Raw genomic sequence first — 22,394 nt, 5'->3', positions numbered from 1 at the left:
AAAAAAATCATGATTGAATAACAGATATGGGATTAAATTAACTTTTTTTTTCATCTTGACTCCAACTTTCTGAGGCCCCCACAGCGCCCCCTGGCAGCCTCTCATTTTGAAAAACACTGACTTACTCTACACTCTAGGAAAAGTTAAACGAGGTTTACTTGCAAAAATAAGAATCATAACATTTTCACCTGCAACAGTGAAAATGCTGCTCCTCTGTCAAACACATGAAACAACTAAGAAAAACCTGTTCCCACCCTTGCCTGTGGGGGCGCTGCACCCAGAACCACTGAAGGAAAGACACGAAAGCTTCAGACGACATAAGTGTAACTTCCTTTTTCACAAAAGTGGCGTCAAACTTTAGCGTCTGCAGGATTTCTTTTATGTCTCTGGTAAAAGATGAGTTGTTTCTTAGACTTTTATTTGCATTTACCCAGAATGCCCTGCGCTGTAATCCACTTCCTACCTTTGGAAACTTTTCCGGTCCGCTTGGATCCACATATGCGTTCGAACCGTGCCAGAGTTTACTTCACCCAAACTGAGACCCAAGTTTGGAGGCGGACCAGAGGCGATTCACGCGTCCCCAAACGAACCGGACGTTCAAGACAAACGAACCGGAGTTCGATTAAAGCGGACTGAACAGGGCTGGTTTGAATGCAGCCTGAAGTGTTATAAAACAGCTGAACTCTTTCTTTTCCTTAAAGCAGGTTAAATATAGCACAAAGGCACCCAGATGTTCACTGTTCAGGTGTGGTTTGAAGAAACCGGGGTGCCAAGGCAACATGGGAACACAGGCAGGTGTCAAGCAGGTTTCCATATGTTCCAATGAAGCTAGAAGTAGCATCCCAGTGTCTGTTTTCTAAGATAAGCCTAGAATAACTCTCTTTCCTTTAGTCTAATGTTCCTCTTTCACTGACCAGAAACACGCAACTTTTTTCTTTTAGCAAGTTCGTTAAATTTTTATACGTACGATGAGTGTTCTATGTCCCAAACCAACCCAAGAACTGGGTAAAAATAAACTGCATGAAACTTTTTTTTGTTTCTGTTGTCGGTTTTTACACCCAGGCAGAACATAGACAAATCCTAGTGTTGAATATTATAAACCATGTTTTCCTTTTTTTATTATTATTTTTACTTCTTTTGTTGGCTTATTGGGACTCTCTCCCCACATTTATTAACATAATCAGTCGCAGACGATGGATATACAGAGGCTTTAAAAAGTTCAAAACCAGTTAAATTTACCCTTAAGCCATTCCTATGGGTTAAACTTCTTTTAACAAGATGCCAAACAAAGTGCTCTAGTGACCAGACTGTTCAGTATGGTGCTGATTTCCATCCCAGCCACTTCACACTTGGCTCCAGTGGAAAGCTGGAGATCACGGTCTGATGGAGCCAACAGAACCACATCATCTGCAAAAAAAAAGAAAAAAAAAAAAAAGGCAGTGGCCTGAACCAGAGGCCACTAAAACGGATCCCCTCAACACTTTGGCTGCGCCTCGAAATTCTGTCCGTAAAGATCATGAACAGAAGGGACGACCTTTGGCAGAGTCCAACTCACTGCTGGCAGCATGGAGACAGATCACCAAGGTGACCGTTTGACAAATAAAACTAAAGGTTTTCACTTAAACTACAAATAACCAATTAGAGGAACAATAACAGGAAAAAAAACTTGCTCAAAACACATCATGGTTTAATTACCTGTTTCAAAATAAAAGCTCTCCCTGTTAGTTTTATTTAGGACTAATTCACAAAAAAGTTATCTCCGCTTTAAAAACAAGTTCTTTCAATTATGGCTTGTGTAGTGCAAGACATTTTTTGCTATAAATTGTTCAGAAAAGTGTTGAAAATGGCAAGATTATATATAAATATACTTTTAAAAAAAGAAGAGCATTTTGTTTGGGTTCATTTAAAATACCCCATCAATAAGATTATAAGCTAGCAATTAGTACTACTGCAAAGGTTCCACATGGAAGAAAATGGAAAATTTATGATCTCTGGTCAAAAAACAAAAAGGCAAAATAAAATATATCAACCTAAAATATCAGCAACTCCTGCCCTGAATTTTAATAATCAGCCACAGAAAATCCTGCATGTGGCAACATCAGACAAAATATGAACATTTCGTGCACGTCTGTGTTTTTATTTTTTAAGAAACAGTTTAGGTAAAAAAAAAAATACATAAAACTTTTTTTTTTCTGTTGAAAATGCTGGGAACATGTTGGCGGTCACTGGAGAATCAACCATTTCTTACAAGATCTCTTTTTTCTAAATCATATTGCTGTGAACAGTCATCAACTCTGCAGTTTTCAGAACTATTGAAGCTTTTATTATTTTTAATAAAACAAAGAAAAGGAGCATAAACATTAAAGTGTGATGTAACAAAAATTAGACACAGCTTGACACTGTTAAGCATTTAAAAATTTTGATTTGTGTTTTTTATACTATTGATCATCCTATGGAAACATTTTTATTTTATTGAATATGAAAACGTTTTCCAACTTTTTTCATTTTATTTTGAAAACATTTTGTAGTTTTTTCTGTTTATCTGATTCGACGATGCAAAGATAATAAAACAACACATTCTTTTTGTTTCTTCCTTGAAAATCTTTTAATAACTGGGTTGATTTAAAGTGAATTTCTTTTAAGTAAAATAAAAACGATTTTTGCCCACAAAGTTAATAATGTTGGAACAAGAACAGGCGTAGGTTTCTGTGACGATGCCTTTGCTGTAAACCAAAGTTTATCATGTTATAAACTACTGTCGAGTATTGAGGTGTTTAAACCTTTCCATCAACACACACACACACACACACGCACACACGCACAATCTGTCAACTTGCAAAAACTTGCAAAATGTTTAAGAAAATGAAAAGGAAATGTAAGTTATGATGACTTCGTTAATGAGATGAACATGGCAACGGTACAAGAATGATTTCAAACACTCCTCCCAACTCAGAGTTATGGCACAGAACGCACACACACACACACACACACGCACAACCTTACAAAGGAGTGCGACAAACTTGTCGGCGCCCCTCGAAGGGTGACGCTACAGTTGATTTGGGAATTACAATTAGATTTATTATGTGGTCTCATGTGGCTGAGTTCTCCGTTTGTGTCGTTGGATTGGCTGCAGCGAGCGCCGGCGCCGTGGCGTTTACACCGCAGCACAGTCAGAGTGTGTAGCGTTACCTCACTCGCACACACAGCGGAACAATAGGCCACATTTACTGTAATGGGCCACCAAAAATATAAAGACTGAGGGGAATAGTCAGGCTTTGGAAACAGAAAGCCTTGTGTTTGAAATGATTAGATTCTTGGAAGAAAAAAAAAAAGTGAGCTCCATTTAGAGCAATGGAAATATATATTTATGAAGAACTACCTGTCCCACTGCTTTCACACACACACACACACAGCAAATAACACTTCAACATTAATCTGAAGTCTTTTCTTTTTTTTATTCATATATATTTTTTTTTCAGATTGTCTCTCTCACCAAGTTGTACTGACACTTTTTAGAGCCAAAGCAGGCTAATAAATACAATGAAATGTTAAAACGCACAATTGAAATTTCAAATACAATACTCATCACAAAAAAAAGAAGAAAAAAACAAAAATAAAATAAAAATAAAAATGTGTGTGACCGTGAAAACGTGTGCTCTGCCTCCGCAGGTCACGACTAACAAGAGCATGAGGTTACCTTTTTTTCTTTTTTGTTTTTCAAAAGAGACCAGAGGCGGCGTGGCCCGATCAGAGCTGCGAGAAACAAAGTTCGCTTAAATAATTGAAATAATAATAATAATTAAAAAAAATGCTTTGAAAGAAATGGCAATTTTAATGGAGCCTGGCAACACTGAGGCCCCCCTCAAAAAGAAATAAAAAATCTGATTTTATTTGACTAATTTGTAATGTTTTAAATCAAACAATAACTTCACATTAGTCAAAAAAAACAGGAAAAGTACATCAGAATTAATATCCAGTGCTTAATATGTGTATGATGCTGACAGAAATGTAACAGGAGCAAAAGCTAATGTTCAGACCTAATAAATACAGATGGAAATAGTTGTGAGGAGAACTTTTGTCATGAAGCAGAAAATTAAAGAAATGTTTAAAAAGAACTCAGGAAAACAGTTTTTTGAAATAAAAAAAAAAAGATTTGATATACGAGTGAGCACAAATATTTTCCCCTCAGCATCATTATAGTGAGGAAAGCTCTGTCCAGCTAATTTTGAACTATATGAAAATACAACAGGTCATCTTTTTAGAATAACAGACCTGTTTAATTTTGCCTTTAAATGTATGAGTTTTCAGATATTTCCCACATTATTCTGAGGACGATTATAGCAAACAAGCTAGGAGACATTTTAGGACGAATTGAAAACACAAAACCCACAATTATCACATCTTTTTAGCAGAACCTCTTTGAGACGGCTCTCCCATCTGAGTACGAACAGCTTCAAACGTCCTTTTAGGACTCAGCGATTCTTAAAGGGGCAGGTCATGATTTTTGAAGTGAGGTTCTGTTGAAAGGTGACCAAAAAATTGAAATGGGATAAATCCAGATCAGTCAAACCAGAAAGCTGAAGCTAACGTCTAGTCCGAGAGGAGCAATGACAAATATGAACTTTTACCATCTTAAAAGAAAAACAATCTTAAAAACAGTCCATGGGAATGTCAATTTACAAATGCCTAAACTGTAATTACGTTTCCACGGGATGCATATTTACAGTGATTTACTTGAAGGTAGGAGGCGGAGGGACAGAAATATTCGTTTCCTAAGAGGAACGTATAGCGCTCACGTGTGGTCACAGAAACTAACTCAAAACTGAAAACTATGTTGGTGCTAATATAAACTAGCTCTCACTCAAACTGCTAAAATACCTTTAATTTTACTGACTATGAATATCACATCAGACAGCAAGTTTGAGCAGAACCATTTCACATGTTCCACTCTTTCTATATGTTTCACACAGGAAAATAATCAGCAGCGGACGACCTCCGACCTCTTTTTTTCTCATTTAAATATCCATCATCTACTTAAAAAAAGCAACAAAAAAAACTAAACAGTGCAGTTTATGGTAGAGATGCACCTGGATGGAGATTTTATTTTTTATTTATAAACATTTAGACATATAATTAGATTTTTTTAAAAATGACATATTATTGTATTGTATTAGATATTATATTGTAATGTATGGTCTCAAGATAATTATAAATCAGCTACTAAAATCCTTATGGATGCATTTATAGAGTTTGTAAAAAAAAACAAAAAAAAACATTTGGCTACATTGTAAGACATTTGAGACGAGACCCGTCTTAAAACCCTAAGAGCTCGTTTTATGTTTGGCTCCTCTTGGACAATCTAGCGCGCGCCGCCTCAAACTCCAACTAATCTGGATTTATAGTAAATAAGAGTCACGTAATTCAGGTAAAATATCAAGTGCTTCTAACCATTTAACAAAACATCACTTCAGAAATTATTAATTTAAGATGTAAAAAAAATAAATACATGAAAAAAAAAAAAAAGCTAAAAAGTACCTCTGTCGTTAGCCTGATTTAAAGGGACGGTCATAAGTGCTGATATAGCACTACGCTAAGCTTCGAGCAAACTGGTTTGGCATGAAGGAACTAAGAGCAACATGGTTCATGAAAGCACCAGTGCAGTTGGAAATAAAATGAGCTACTCTGCTACGATGTGTCTCGAAGTGAAACAGATTCCTGGAGCGACACAATGCGATGATGCGTTCGTGTGACTGGGGGAAAGCGTGACAAAGACGTGTCCTCCCTGAGCTCTGACTGTGACTGGATCAGGAGGGGAACCAGCATTTTACTTAAAAACAAAACAAAAAACAAGAAAAAAAAACAAACAAAAAAAAACAATCTATCACACCAGATAGAAAAATTGATTGTATAATAAGACTTTTTTTTTTTCTTCGTTTTTTTTTTTTGCAGCATTGGAAATTAAGACTACAACATCCTGGGACAACGTGAATGTTTGGCACATCTGAAGAAAACTGTACAATGTATGGGTTTTTCCTTCCTTAATAATAATAATAATAATAATAATTATTATTATTATTATTATTATTATTATTATTATAAAGGATTTAACTCCCTATATTTCAATGACAGTCTGAAAAATCCTACCTATGGAACATCTAAAAGTCCTACTTTTATGGAAACAAAGAAAAAAAAAAAACAACATTCACAAGCTGGCACATCATACCTGAGCTGGGATATTTCTTAAAAAAACAAAAAAACAAAAAAAAACTAACAGTAACATAATATAAGCAGTTTGTAAGGTGGGGGAAAAAGGCTTAGCACTATGTTGAAAGTAAGGTAAGACTAAGAAGGTAACACAAATCAGAATTTATATTAAAAACTTTTGAAATTTCAAGTTCCGACAGTCCAGAGTTTGTACAGGCAGTGAGACCTGTCAGAGAGATCGATGGAACAGAAAACCAAACGGGGTCACGAAAAGTCAAATACGCCATAATAATAAAACTAACACACTCTTTTACACATTTAAGACCAAATAGCTGTCAAAGAGCATTTTGTGATGCGTGAAAAAAAAAACCATGCATGCTCTCTACAAACCACACCACGTTGTGATGCGTGTGATGCGTTTGTTGCTCATTTGTTCGTTGTCTCGCTCTCTTTCTCTCTCGCTCTTTTTGCTCCTTTAACGATTGTCAGAGTGTAGGAAACTGCAGCTCCTTGTCAGCTCAAAGTCTGAATGATTGTTGAGGTCGTGTTCGTGGGACACCTTCTCCCTCGCCGCCCCCTTTTTCTTCAACGGGGCGCCTGTCAAGACACTGTTCCACAAGTCTTTCAGATCTTGCCAGGGCATGCTCAGTAAGAAGTCTGCCTGGAGATCTCCGTGATGAACTTTGTTCTCAGAGTTCGTCTCTCTGGACGTAAAGGGAGTCGTTGTTTTTGTCACGTTTTTACTTTTACTCATCCCCCCCGATCAGTTGGCGCTGACCACTTCCCGCGTCTCGTGCTCGCTGCTATAGTCCGATTTGGGCTCGTCCTCAAAGTCCTCGTACATGTCCATGTCGTCGTCTCCGTTTGCGGGGTCACCGGGGAGATCCATGGCGCCGACGCCTGTACCGTTGCTGCCCCCGCCGCCGGGCTCCGACTTCACCCCGTACGTGCTCTGGATGACGGGGATGTTCGGCTCGGGGCTGGCTGACGTGCTCGAGCAGTCCGAGGTCAGATGCGGGGAGGGCGTCGCCGTTGTCGCCATGGTTATCGCGCCCGGGTAAACTCCAACGCCTCCTGAGCTGTTGCCCAGAGAAATCTGGGGTTGAGGCCTGAGATTTGAAAAAAATAAATAAATAAAGGGAGAGAAAGAAAACCCATGTTAAATTTTGGTGAACTACAACACACAACTTCAAACACATATCTTCGCCATGGCGGATTCTACGTGAGGCTTAAATTAAAACTACAATAAAAATCTGTATGCAAATGCAGTCCAGGTCAAAAACACAGACATCCTATTTCAGTTCAAAACTAACATCTTTGCCGAGTTCTGAAATCATTTCCATTAAACAGAATCAGATTCACTCAATGGCTTCACTCCTGGAAGATTCTCCACTGTAAAATAATGAACTAAACTTGTTTGGAATTGCCATGGCGACCTTTCACAGATAGTCAGACAGCGACATTTACTCCTCTAAGGCCAGTTGTCTTTCCTGCTTAGCTTTTAGCTAACAAACAGCCTTTCCTACAGTACAACCCGAACTCCAACTGTCGGCCTTTATAAACATAAGTCACCATTTGAGATACAAATTGTTTTCGAATGTTACATGAAATGTGTATATCTTACATAATTACACCCTAAAAGTGAAAGAGTATAGTGTTTTGCTTTCATTTGTTTTGTGTTTTGCTTGTTTTACTGTAACTGTAAGCACAGCATGGTCACTCATAGATTTTGCCGACCTCAGCAGGCTAAAAATGAACTGGAACAATCTGGGGAGTTAAAACAAAGAGAAAATTTATCTGCACTGAAGAACTGAATAACTAGAGCTATTTTATTTAATGTTCTCTTTTGTTCCATGTGTTGGTACATAAAAGCTGAAACCAGCATGCTAACAGGCTAGCCAAAGAGAACGTTGGTGTTCTGCTGACAGATTTCCTAACATTTTGGCAGAGGTCTTGCTAACCTCTCTGTGGTTCATGTATTCTCGTAAACTGAATACAAATCACAGTCAATTATGACAGAAGAAGGTGAGTTTACTTTTCTTTGGAAAGAGTAATTCAAAACCCAGATGGATATAAAACTTTAACATGAAGAAGTCAATGGTAGCTTCAAAGTAAATTAAGATGTTTTTCTAAAAATTCTTGAATGTGAACCTGCAGTTGGGATTAAAAGAAAAGAAAAACAAACTTGAGTGTAAAGTTTGTCTTCTGGACCAGCGTGCTGCTAACAGGGAGCGCTACCTGCTAGCAGCAGGATGAGCTAATTAGCCTGCAGACATATAAATGGGATGAGGGTAAACAGTGTTTAAACAAACGCACCACATGAAGCGGGAAAATAATTTCTCACCCAACATGTCTTCGCCTGTCCTTGTTGCCACATTAAGACGCCGCTGGTTTAGCTGTGTGGACTGTGCCATGAATTAGCGGCGCGGCTCTAACTGAAAGTCCAGGCCTTGGTAGAGCCTGAGCGTTTTTTCATATTTACTTGACCACACACAGAAAATGTGGCACTCCGCCTGTGACGTCTGCCCCGCTCTCTTTCCCCTCTCAAACATCTGCTTACATTTCATATTCCACTCTGTCTGTCTGTCTCTGGTTTCGCTGCCCGCAAGCACCCGCCATTGTCCTGATTTAATAAATGACAAGCTATTAAAAATCGCTCCCGATTCAAGCCGCGGCCTCTGGTAGATCCATCTCAAACTCAGACCACTGAGATGGCTTTAAACACGTCCGCGACTGGTTCCCATTAAAGACAATGCCACTGTTCCCCTCCCAGCCCCCTACCTTTCTGGTCTGACTATTCTCTTAAAAATATAATGTTCTTAAGCAAATGCTTGAAGGATTTTGCAGATGGAGCCGCATTGGGCTCCAGACCTTCCATGAGGGTTCCAAGTGCAGCACACATGAGAGAATAAAGCCTCAAATAAAGTAATCAGATGTCATCGAAACATTTAGTAAAATAGCACAAATACTGCCCTGAGGAAAGAGAAAACATTTTATATGTTGATAGTTCATTTTTGCCTTCTTGTATTACAATTTAAAAAAAAACAACTTCAAATGACAACATTTTGTACTTCAGTATATAAAAAAAACAATCAAAACAATAAAATGCAAAATAACCAAAGTGCTTATCATAAAGAATTTTGCCTAAAATAAATGCTCAAAGTTAGAATACTAATGTTTTAAAAATAAAATCCTTCTTTTTTTAAATAAAAATCTGGATTGAAGTCTTCACAGACTGTATGGAGTACAGAGTAACATGATGCTGCCCCTCCCCTGCTTGTTTCTGCACACTCCTGAATTTTCACTTTCCTGTCACGACAGACAAAATAGTCTATTAGGGGGGAAATGTAACGATGTGAAAACTAGTGGAAAATCGCACATCACTCTCATTAGAACATTAACAGCAGTTAGCATGCTAGCAACAACGTTTAATACAAAGGAGCAGAAAGCAGGCAGCATGACAAACAAAAAAAGAAAAGTTAAGCATTTTGAAAGTAAATTTCAGTTGAAACATAATAAATAGTTTATATCTCATCCTGATGTCTTCATTTAATATAAAACTCAGATTAGTTGGTCCACTGGCTGAAGCTAGAGGCCATCAAACAATACTTCTGCCATCTTAAAGTAATTCTAATCAAAAATGTCGTAGGTTGTGTAAATGCTATTAATAACCTTTGTCACGTTTGAATTGAAATGCTTCTAATCTCTTTTAGGAAGAGCTAGCTAAAGGCTAGCCTTTAGCTTCAGCTTCCTGGACTGAACAATTAGCCTATGCTACTAAACGAAGGCCATGAGAGTTAGCTACTGAATGGAATTTCTAAAAGAAACTCTCACTCCAAAGTCTCCAAACTATCACGTAAAAAGTTAAAACATTTGATGACATTTAAAATATTAAGATTATTCAATAATAATTATTATTTTAGAAGCAGAACAAGTCAATTCAGGTCAAATGAAATGATGTTACAACATTTGTAATTTTAGCTAAGGTTATTGCACTGGGACAATCTCAGACCACACTTTTTATTTACAATAAATGTGTGCAGCATTTTGTTACTCTAAGATCTTAATAGATCAGCATTTTGAGCTGCTTTTAGTGTGACAGGTGCTTTATAAATAAAATCAATTGATTCAACAGATCCCTAACATGTGATTTTCTTGTCATTTTTTGCAATTACGAGTACAAGAGAGGAATGACGTGTCATCCGAAACGTTAGAACAGGCTCGGAAAGCACAAAGTGAAGCCCCAGCCACACTCACCCCACAAAGAACTGCCTCATCTCCTGACGCCGCGAGCGCATCAGCTGCTTGTACTCCCCGATGCGCAGCTTCTTGCCGTCGATGATGCAGGTCCTCTTGGGCCGCGGCTTGTACTTGTAGTTGGGATATTTCTCCAGGTGGATCTTGCTGAGGCGGGCCTGCTCCTCGTAGTACGGCTGCTTCTCCTGGTTGGTCATGGCTTTCCAGCGAGAACCTGAAACGCAGCGTTGGAATTTTTGTCTTTTCTTTCATACAACAATAACTTGAAACATACAATTTATGTAGAAATTAACTTTATTTAAGAGTGAAAGAATAACATTTAAAAACATATACATTTGTAATCTATACTTTGGCTTTCCTACTGTATTTTTAATTTTTTTTTTTACTTGAATGTCAATCTATGGCAAGAACAAAACAAAGCTTGAACATTTTTGACTTTTGAAACATCAATTTTTCCACACATTTTTCTAAAAGTTGAACATTTGTTAGAAAGAAGCATAGAAATGTTGAGATTAATGTCAGAAATTTCTAGAAAAAAACCTGGAAATTTCTGAGTTTGAAGAGGAAAACATGCGAGAAAAAAACTTAGAAGTTTTGAGATTAATGTCAGAAAAAACTTGAAAAACTTTTTTTCCCACAAGTTCTCCACTTTTGAAGATCATAAATTTCCTTGTTTTTCTAAAAAACGTATGAGATTACTCTCAAAATTACTGAGTTTTAAGGCAGAAATGTACTCCTCTTTTATTCCCTACCTAGAACAGTCCTATTGCGCCGCCGTATTAACCTGACAGCCACCATCAGGTATTAGAGGCTGTTTAAAGCCAGGAGTGGATTCCTGTCTGCTCTCTCTCAGCCCAGGAAGAATGTCACATTGTGTACTTCTACTGTTTCCTGGTAAAGAGGACCTTCCGAACAAGTGGATGAGGTCTTTACGGCAGAAAGGCAGCACATCTGTGAAGTACTTTGATTATACACACTCAGCCTCGCTTGTCTGTTTATCGAGGTTCATCACAAACTTTCCTTGTACTTTTGTGACACAGGAAACACAGGGGAGTTTGTTTCGAGCCTGCCACCCACCTTCTCCCCCAAAAAGTCCAGCTGTGTTTTTGTGTTGGAAGGACATGGACTGTATACGTACGGTCGTATACACGTACACAATTTCTTTTTTTCTCTCTCTCTCTCGGAGTCTCATTACACAAGCATAATAACGGCCGACAGGACTTATTCCCAGTTTTCTTCACTGAAATAATGACGCCTGTTAATCAAAACCAAGTCAACACCATAGAACCTCTGAAGGAAAAAAAAAAGCGGCCCGTTCACTCAGGAGCAGCATTTAGGTTCTGCTGGCTCCGACTCTGCATTGGACATCAGAGGTCTGAGGAATGCTTCGAGAAACAGCCGTTATGCTCAGCGCGGCGTGAATGGATATCTGTGTGGAGGAGGTCAGAATCCACAAGGATTTCAACTGAATGCATCCATCACACGAGTCAAGGTGGCACAGTGGAGCTCTGTGTGTGCCGCGTTCCTGGCCTGAAAAACACATTAGTGCCTCTCATAATCTGCAGCTTGTTGGTAAGGAACCCTGTGAACTGTGAAATACAGAGGGAGGGTAAGCTAATGGGAGCGCCAAATAAAAAATAAAAAAACGTTACTTTATCTTGGGATGGGAGGGAGGATATCTTGGGTTGAGTTAGCATAAAAGTTGTTCCTACAAATTAAACCGTTTTTTGTTGTTGTGTTTTTTATCCAGTTTTGCAAAGCTTTGACCTGCCAGAATGAAGCAGCTTTAGACAGTCTTTAAAGCAAACAAATCAATGACAGATCTCACATGTATTTAGCATTCTACATTAGCAATTAGCATAATTAGTACAGCTAGCATTACAAAAATAGTGCTTATTGTTTGGAACAACGCCCAGACAATGTATATTGATAATGTGCGTCAGCTGAGTAGAACACCGACAATTATGTCATCTGTCGTTTACGTCCATTACTGCTGAAAAAAATACAATGTCGCAATTGCGGTGTTTCCATCAAATAAGAAACAATTAATATCACAATTCAATTAGTTTGTTCACGCAATAAGTCATTAAAAAACCCGGCGCGCCACAACTTTCTGTCGTTTTATTCTTCCTCATCGTAGTGTCAAAACTTTTCATCAACAAACAATAGTCTGTTGATGAAAACATTCTATCCATCCATTTTCTGTACACCCTTGTCCCTAGTGGGGTCAGGAGGTATATCCAGAAAACGTTTCGGGCAAAAGGCGGGGTCACCGTGGACAGGTCGCCAGTCTGTTGCAAGGCAACACAGAGACAGACAGGACAAACCGGAATTGACATGTTCCCATTAAATAAATTTATTTTCAAAATTGTCAAATTGAGCAAATACATGCTAATTGCTAATGCTAGTGATGTATCTGTTTATGGCAGGAAATAACTACTAAACTAATAAACCATTTTCATTTTGTTTGACATTAAGGTCTAATTGGTAGACCATTGCCTTTTCTGATCTCCACCGTTCTGTTGGAGGGCCTTTCCTTAACCCTTTGGTTAAGGAACGGCGTTTGAAACTTTGATACTGGTTTTAGCTGTTGCTGTGAAGGAGTTCATACTTTAGTTCGCCAGCAAACTTGAGTGAAATAAACATTCTTTGACCAAAGTGGACTAGTCAAGATTCTCACCCAGGATCTTGCTAATGTTGGAGTTGTGCATGTCGGGGAAGGTCTGCAGGATCTTCCTCCTCTCGTCTTTAGCCCAAACCATGAAGGCGTTCATGGGCCTCTTGATGTGGGGCTCACTGCTGTTCCTGCCTCGTGCCTCTCTGAACACCCGTGCCTCTGTGATATTATTCCCTAAGAGATGACAAACAAAGACATTCGCTTTATATTTGTCAGATTCATTTCCCATCTTTCCATCAGAAAAAACAAAGTCTGACAAATAATTTAACCCTGTTGGGTTGAGGAGCACAACAAAAGTCTAGAGAGGTCTTTCTGGGATGCCCTCCACTTCTTGACATGAACGCTGCACGCTGTAGTCAGTTTGCTCCTTACTGATACTATCTGAGTCCCCAGGCTCCCGTGTTTATCCTCTGCCTCTAAACTAAATCATGATGAGTACTCCTCAGCTTCTCATCTTGTGTAAACACTGGTGCTTTATGAGAAACAGGTGGGTTGAGGTCAGAGTGATCCAAGGCAATATCCAGGGAGAATATTTTATGCTGAGCGGAATGCTTACTACAAGCCGTATGGAACATTAGGTACTCAGATGTCATTCCTCATCATTTCTAGGCATCATGAAGGCAGCACAAAGCCGGACTGCCTTAAGCTCAGTCCGGCTTTGGTTTTGCACACTGGAGACACTTTAACAGCTAATGTCATCTAAATGTTTCAAAGACATCAGACACCGGCGTACTTCAGTGAGGTCCTGGAGCCAACTAAACTACTGGAGCAGGCCACCTATATCTATACTAACACTTGTTGATCTACGTTTGATATGTCTGTCAATGATTTTGAGTTGCCTGGATTAGTACAAATCTCATCAGAAAAAAGAAAAAAAAAACATGTAACATGCAGCAAAAAAGGAAAAGTTTGGCTAAAAAGTGGAGTGGATGTCCAACAGAGGCACCCACCATCCAGATCCTCTGGTCTCGTCAGGTCGATGACTCGATGGACCATCTTCCCTGCGTCTTCCCCAAGCTTCCCCAGATGCTGGCTGAGAGTCTCATAGTGAAGCCGCTCCTGCAACAAAGAAAAACCTGTATAAACTTCAGTGCTTCCCCCAGTGTATTGTGAGCCTGGTGGGCTGCCAGGCTTTACTTGCCACCCCACCAGGTTAAGCCTTGTTTGTTTACTTTAAATAGGTTTTATAGACACGTCACACGAGCAAGATTCTGACCTCCAGCGTTCTGTTGGAGGGCAAAAAGCTGCTTACAGACGATGACTATCATTGGTTTTAGCTTAAATGCACTCATAATATGTAAGGAACGCTGTGCTTTGCTATTAAGTGTCAACTAATTGTCAACACTACGACAGCTAGATAACAAGGTTCAATAGTATCACATGTCACAGGTCAGGAAAAAAATGTAACTGAATAAAAATAGAGAGGGAGAGAGAAGTAGGTTAGTTATGGTAGCTTGACTTTGACAACCTTAACTTGTTGATGTGCTGCAGAACTCAGTTTGTTTCGGTTCAGTTAAAAAAAGGTGATCCACACATCAACTCTCTAACAGATCATCAGTAGAGCAGGTGTTTGAATTAGCTAACTAACCACCGCTGTGTTCAGACTATCACTTGTTAATAATCGCAAAATAAACATCAAACCTGAAGATATAACACTGCAATGGACTGAATGTTCTGTTCTTTGTGAGGAAAATATTTAATTTTTTTTCATGCTAAATCCTGATAAATTAGTGAGGCTGTTGTCAGTCAGTTTCCGTGGCAATGGGTTTGTGTGTAGCGTAGTGAGAAAAAAAGAATAGCAGTGGTTTTGAATTGCTCATCAATGATTTTCCTGCACTGTACTAAATTAATAATACTTACATCTCCAGGTTTCATTTCGTTAACATTGCATTCAAATCATTTTGATCTATATGGCTCATATCGTTTTCGCCTGGAATCTGTAATGTGACAAATATTACAGATTTTGTCACATTACAAAATCTGTAATATTTCACAGATTTTGTAATCTGTAAAATCTTCATTGCCAGAAGATCTCGTGGCAATGTATATTTTGAGACGAGATGGATTAAGAGATAGCTTTTTTCTGTATGTACTTGAGCCTTTAAGTATCTGATCTGCTCAGCTCCACACACATCCTTCAGAGGAGAGAGATCCCCCAGTGCAGATGACGACAGAGGAGCCACCTGCTCTCAGAGCGCGTGCGACTGCATTGCTTACTAAGCTGCAGTTGACTGAACGTTCTTCTAGGGTTTACTTGTAGAATGTAAAGATGTGATGATACATCCAGATAATGCCAAGCAATTGATGCATGGGGTTGGGAGGATATATTTTTTTTTAAACTAACATTTCATGAAAACGCAGAATTTGAAGAAAATATGGTCAAATGCAGTCAAGGTTAATGAAAAATGGAATAAAATTAGGTTTGCCCCAATAGCTTGGAAGTAAATCCCAACTACCCAGTACCCAACTACAAAATACTTACAAAATGTATTTTGCATTTCAGAAAGGTCAATATATCTTATACATATTTTCTTTGTAGGTATAAATTTATATAGAAAATGCATCTGTGGATGGAGCAGCGGAGTATATAAAGGTTGTACCCATGAAAACTTATCAAGTCGAATTACCAAGTCGATCTGCTTGGTCACACACTGCTGTGGGATGGCATCACATTCTTTGACTAGCCTTTATCACGCCTTTGGCTGCATTCAGACCAGCCATGTTTAGTCCTTTTAGTTTGGGGATGTGTGAATGGGCAATCAAACTCTGATGCAGACCGCAAAAGCGAACCCTGGTCCGCCTACAGATTTACATCTCCGTTTGGTTGAAGTGAACTCTGGTGCGGTTCAAATGTATATGTAAACGCTTGGTGGACGGGCGACCGTTCCAAAAGCAGCAAGCGGACTATAGCGCAGGGCATTCAATACAACCTAAACAAACGTGTAAGACGAGAACGAGAGGGAGAAACGGCTTGTGATCTTTTGCCAAAGACAAAAGACAAATCCTGAAATGGCTCAAATCTGACGGCACTCCATTTTTGTTCACATCCTGTGAAGAAGGGAGTTGCGTTAAGTGTCTCTTTCAAAGGTTTTTGGTTTGTTTTGTTCAGCTGTTCAAGCTGCAGCGCCACCACAGGGGCTGAACAGGTTTTTCAAAGCGTTTGGTTCATTTGACAGAGTGCAGGGTGGAAGTGAACTTCTCCAGCTGAAAATGAAACTAATGTTACAACTTTAGTCAACAATTTGAATAGAGTCTACCGAACTATCAGGTTGGAAAATACTCAAGAGTCATGCATGATACGGTGGCAAATCACACTGAGATATGTCTATGGAAAAAAGTGAGCAACAGTATAGGATATATTGTCAAGAAGGATTGCTATAGGAAAAGAAAAACATCGAGCAAACGCAAATTTCTTTTGTGTTCAGTATTGAGAATATTGCTCAGAAGATCTCGTGGCAAAAGATCTTGTTAGCACCTTCCAGCTCTGCACCTTGTCTACAGCCAAGTGCCTACTTGGCTGTAGACAAAATAGCTGATATTCAAAAATCATCAAACATCGGACTAAATCATGGTCTAGTTGATGCATTAGCTTGAGGCCGGACTAATTCTTTGTGTTCTTCATCTTCCCATTATTACACGCTTGCTCTAATTTGGCAAATCTTTCTGCCACTCCACCTTCATAGACAATCTCTGAGCGGCTCGTCTTCGGTTGCCTCTTGACTAAAATTATCCCAAAGTGCGTCCGAACACATCAAACTCCTTGACACAGCTACCACACATCCTACATTCTTCCCTTCTTTTCCCTTTCTTCTTCTTTCTTCTTTTTCCCCCCCTCGCCTCTCTTCTCCCTTCCTCCTAACTCCCGTTCTTTTTCTGGTGACAGAGGCATTTTGTTTGACGCAAAGAATGGTTGCCGGGTGAAGTCATGCCGCGGTAGCTGCTGGCAGAGTTGGTGGAACTTAGGGCCCACCGAATGTGTGTGTGCGTGTGTGTGCGCGCGTGTGTGTGTGTTTATAGATGAGGAGTTGGTGCAGGCCAATGTCAGCACTACAGCAGGGCTGTAATCAGGCCTACCACAGAACATGTGCCTGGGCAGTGCCACGCTCACCGCAGGAAGCAACCTCCTAACAAAGGACTAAAGAAAAGAGAAAAAGAGAAGGAGGGAGCGACGGAGTGAGATAAAGTAAGGAATGGAAAACCAGCTTACAGAAGAATAATAGCCACTCAAGTCCACCGAGAACCTCCCGTTCAGGCTCATGCATTGCCAAAGGACGGCTTGTGGAAGGCCGCATCAGATGATGCCTCTTTCTGAAGATGTGGCGAGAGAAATCTTGGCAATCTGTCCATAAAGGCTGGATGTCAGATGTTCTATAGTTCGCAATGTTTAAACAGGTTAAACAGTTTGGAAAGATGACTCTGCGGCAAACGGGAGGAAACCAACGGAAAAGTCGAGAAAAAAGAAGTTGGGGTTTTGCTAAATGGACCAAGACATCATCAGCAGAGTTTGGGAAGATCCAACGGGCAGATTAACGACAGGCCCCCGGGTCGACGATTCTCAACATATTCCCTTTGCGGTCGCTCTCCTTTTTCGGTCTTCTTTAAAGTCCCTTTGTGGCAAATGCAATAAGGAGCTGTCTTCCCTTTGTTTAGCTGAGATTGAAATAGGTTTGGCCGTCGCGTTTGCTGGTTTCTGACTGGATCGTTGCCCTTTTTTGGAGTACGGTAATAGATGTCTCTCATTATAGTGCGTGTATACACAGAAACGAAAGAGGAAAGCGATTGAAAAGAAGTGCAAGACTCGCTTTGAAAATGTTAATCTGTTAAAAAAAAAAAAAGACAAATACCAGCAGCTGATGCGGCCGTCTCAACTCTAACTGAGTAGCTGTGCAGTTCTAAATTTAAGAGTGGCTTGACTCTTTTTGTTCTGCTCGGTTTCTTCTCTTTTTGTCGTTTCGCATCCCGCCACCGTTGCCAAGGCAATGCTCCAAACTTTGCAGTGTGTTTTTTTTCCCTTCTTCTTCTTTTAATTCATACTGTATTGAGCTCATTACCACAGTTACAACTTGCTTTCTGCCAGCGCAGCCTCCCTCCAGCTGACCCACAATCGTTTACTGTCTCCTCCAGGACCAATCAAGTTTTGGCAGCCTCCTAAGGCCCCCCTTTCTTTTCTTTCTCCGTTTTCCTTCTTCAGATTTTCTTCAGCTGATAGAGTTGTCAGTCAATCCTACTCCGTCTTTTTCACCCCCCTTTCTTCTCTGTTTTTTTCCCCCAAAACTTCTCCAATTCAAGGCCCTTTGTTCCCACCTACCCGCCCCTCGAGGCCAATTTTCCTAATAAGAAAACACTCAAAAGGCTATTTGAAGGTTCCACTTTCAGTTTTGTTGAATATATTGCTTCAGCATATATCATTCAGACATCATTTGAAGAAAAATTATGGTTGTTACCCTTTTTAATCAGAACTCCTGGTTTCATTGGGCACGCTTCCTAAAAAAAGAAGAACCAAGTCACTTGTTCTCCTCGGTCTAGACCTTTCCTGCTTAACGGTGCAAGTGTGCTGACCAATGCCAACATTGGACAGACAAAAGACTTTCTGTGGAATGGGCCATATTAAATTAAAGAGCCCAAAATTTATGCTTCCTGTAAACTGCAAAATTTGTACATATATTGTGACTGGTCCTTGAAAAGCCGACGTAAAGGGAATTTGAAAGTAACTTTAATGGTCATAAATGAAACATTGGAGGTGGAACAACATCTACGCTCTGTTGGCAGTGAAATTTCTCTTAATATGGCAAACAGTTATAGTAAAAAAAAAAAAGAACACCCTCTTTTAACCGTATGATTTTTATGTATCTTGACACCCCTGGTCTTTACCAGGTCATAAAATCAAATTTCAATTAAAAAAACAAACCTAAATGGAAAAATCTACCCAGTGCAGACGCAGGAGAAAATGTAGGAACATTATTTAAACGAGTGATAATCAAGTGAACTCATTTAATGAATAATGAGAAGGAGTTTTGGCAGTTTTCCTAATCTGGGGCATTAAGTTATGTGGAAGAATCAGCAAAAATCTCATAGAAGCAATTATCTGCAGCCCCAAACCTGAAAGGGTTAAAATGCCATTTAGAAACAATTCAAAGTCCACCATTCAATTGTGAAAAAGATCACTCACAGGAGGAAAATATTTCAGACAGCTGTCAATCTTCCCTGAAGTTAATATTACAATACATTTACCCCCTGGTTAGAAATGCTCAGAAAAACTGCAAACAACCTAGGTCCACAGGGGTGTCAAACTCCAGTCCTCGAGGGCCGGTGTCCTGCAGTTTTTAGATGTACCACAGCTACAAAACACTGGAATGAAATGGCTTAATTACCTCCTCCTTGTGTAGGTAAGTTCACCAGAGTCCTGCTAATGACCTAATTATTCTATTCAGGTGTGGTGCAGCAGAGGCACATCTAAAAGTTGCAGGACACCGGCCCTCGAGGACTGGAGTTTGACACCTGTGACCTAGGAGATGAATTTTAGACTCTTCAGGCAAGATAAATGTCAAAGTACAGTAGATTCACAAGTGTGGTTTGTTAAAAAGAGTTGCGAGGAGAAAAAAAAAATTTAAGCAAGATCTGAGAATGAATGCAGTAAAATGTAGAATATATATGTATGTAAAAAAATCAATCAGTGTTGACGGGTGTTTGGAAAAACACCAAACAAAGAATTTTAGCTCAAAGACGTCAAACCATCTGTAGTGAAACACAGTAGTAGATGGATGATCATGTGGGTTTTTGATGCTTTTGGACCGGTGCACCTAACTTTGATTAATTAAACCATGAACTGCTCTACACACCAAAGTACCTCAACAAGGATGTCCAGCTCCACTCCTCAAGAGTCGGCGTCCTACTAGATTTGTACGTCTCTGCTCCAACTCATCTCATCAGTCATACAGAGGCCCTGGTAATCGATTCAGGTGAGACCTGTTGCCATGGTAACAACTTTCCAGACCACTCAGGTCTTCTGGTTTTAGCTTACTCTGCATTCCCAGAACCAGGACCAACCATGGGCTATCAGCATTCAGCTTCTATGCTCCACTAATCTGGAACAAACTTCCAGAAAACAGCAAAATTGCCGAAACACTGACTTCCTTTAAGTCAAGGCTGAAAACCCGCCTGTTTAGAGTCACCTTTGATAATAAGAACTGGAACATTTATCAAAAATATTTGACGTATATTTCCTTGAAGGTTTTTCGTGATGGCATTTGACAAAACGTAATGTTTATGGCTTCTTTCATAATTAGCTACTGCATTATGTCTTTACTTTGAACTGCCTTGTTGCTAAAAGCAATGAAGCAAAATTCAAATGAACCATATTTATGAGATTATCAGTCCATCTGTGAGTGAGAAAACAGACGTATTTATGTCCTTTCTTAACTGATGTATAAATTTAAACCACTTTTGCTTTTGGATCCAGTCTGCTGGTGTTCAGCCAGATACATATCATACCAAGAACACCAATTCATTATGCAGGGCCGACTTTGCCCTGATTCACCCAAAAGCCTCTTTGTTTTTACGTTGTAACGTGACAAACGACCGCGTCCAGTTTGTCATCACGTAATAAGCGAGCAGTTCAAACGCTCCAGTCTTTCAGATGCTTAACAGGGCTTATTGAGTGCTTTGTGACTGTTGAGATAAAAATGAGCGTGCACGCTCTTTTTCTTTCTTTTTTGCACATGCTTGTGCGCACCCACACAGTCAAACACAGCGACTATTTCTGTGAGCTCTGGCAGCCGCAGGCCAGCTGGAAGCAACGTAAGCGTAAGGTGATACTCAACAATGCCACTAACTGGCCGGGCCTGTAGTCTGCACACCAGCTATAATGACATTAACATGGCCAAGGCCAGCGCAGAGCCAGGACACACACACACACACACACACACACACACACACACACACACACACACACACACACACACACACACACACACACACACACACACACACACACACAGATAGAAGGCTCGGATCACTTTTTACGTCTCAGAGAAATGCCTATGGGACTAAAATACACACACAACGAAACAAACACAAACGCCGTCCGGCGACTCGGTTTGAGCCGAGTCAGCTGGAGCAACAAATAGCTCAACGTTCAACGCCGAAGGTATCGGTTTCAGCGTTTGCCCCTTTTCCTCAATAAAACCCAAATCCACTGTCAGTGTGGCCTCATAAAACAAAAGGACTGAGCCTTAAAATATTCAAGGGGAGTCGGAAACTTATTCGGCGAACAGAAAACAAAGGGCGGTCCAAGGTAAAGAGAGAGTGGCGCTCTTCTCTCTTCTTGCCTCCCGAAGGTGGAAGCATTGAGTCACACTCTTGAGTCTCTCCGGCAAGTTCCATCCATGAATTGTTTAAGACAGAGCGAAGTCTTTGGTGAGTTTGGGGGGAAAAAGGAGAAGAAGAAGAAAAACATTGACACCAACAGATTTGTTTGTCCAGGTTTTTTTGGGGGGGTTTTTTTGGATACATTTACGTTTGAGAAGAGAAACGGCCCGAGTGCCTGTTGTTAGGTGGCGAACAACAACATGACAACAAGCGCCGGCGGAAACAATCACTAAAACTTTCCCAGTGAGCTTTTTATTTGTAGGCGGGTGGCTGTAAACTAAATAACTGCATTGCTTGGGTTTTTGTTTCCTATAAAGTTGGAAAATGTCGAGTTTCAACGACTTGCAGCGGTCCTCGCCCACCTTAACGTGTGACTGTTTCTGACTTTAACTGTAAGCAAAAAAAAAAGAAAAAAAAAAAGAAGAAAGAAATCGCTTTGATGCACAAACTCATCTCCGTGGTACTTTCAGCTGGACCTGCAGCAGACAAGTCACATTAAACTTTCATAAGGAATTTATCTGCAGCTGTTATATAATTTATGCTTATGAGTTTTTCAGTGTTTAATGGTATAATGACTCATAAAGAAAAACCCACTCGGGAGCGAAAGTTGTGTACGGCGCTGGATTTTCTTCTTCTTCGCCAGATTTCGGATGTTTTTCTTCCTAAAGATGCAAGCCAAACAAGTCCAGAAGATTCAAAAACAGCCCATCCTTAGAGCGCACCAATCATGACCTACTTGGGGGTTGAGGAGGGTTCAAAGTCTCCACCCCTAAAATATTTATGACTTCCTCTCCTCCCCTTTTATCTGCTTGGTTTTGAGCAACATGGGATCAATTGCACAGGAGAGTCAGCGTAATCGTGTTCTCCCCCCTTGTTTTTTTTTTTTCCC

At 39.9% G+C, this 22,394-nt stretch overlaps 1 protein-coding gene across 4 annotated transcripts in view; it reads right to left on the bottom strand.

The window, feature by feature from the left end:
• Positions 1-3,434: 3,434 nt before the first annotated feature.
• LOC103147570 (transcription factor SOX-6-like) overlaps positions 3,435-22,394 on the bottom strand; it is a 147,157-nt gene continuing 128,197 nt past the window's right edge. For 2 of the 4 annotated variants that reach the window (XM_007565974.2, XM_016678556.1), the window contains exons 13-16: positions 14,089-14,197; positions 13,142-13,312; positions 10,462-10,675; positions 3,435-7,313 (exon numbers count right to left, since the gene is read on the bottom strand). In XM_007565974.2, the coding sequence (XP_007566036.1) occupies positions 6,968-7,313; positions 10,462-10,675; positions 13,142-13,312; positions 14,089-14,197 (840 nt within the window). In that variant the 3' untranslated portion in view covers positions 3,435-6,967. The remainder of the gene's footprint in view (positions 7,314-10,461; positions 10,676-13,141; positions 13,313-14,088; positions 14,198-22,394) is intronic. The other 2 variants (XM_007565975.2, XM_016678555.1) reach the window with 1 other exon arrangement.

The sequence above is a fragment of the Poecilia formosa genome, unplaced genomic scaffold (genome assembly GCF_000485575.1).
Source record: "Poecilia formosa unplaced genomic scaffold, Poecilia_formosa-5.1.2 Scaffold185, whole genome shotgun sequence".
NCBI lineage: Eukaryota > Metazoa > Chordata > Actinopteri > Cyprinodontiformes > Poeciliidae > Poecilia > Poecilia formosa.
This window is presented reverse-complemented; position numbering and strand designations above follow the sequence as displayed.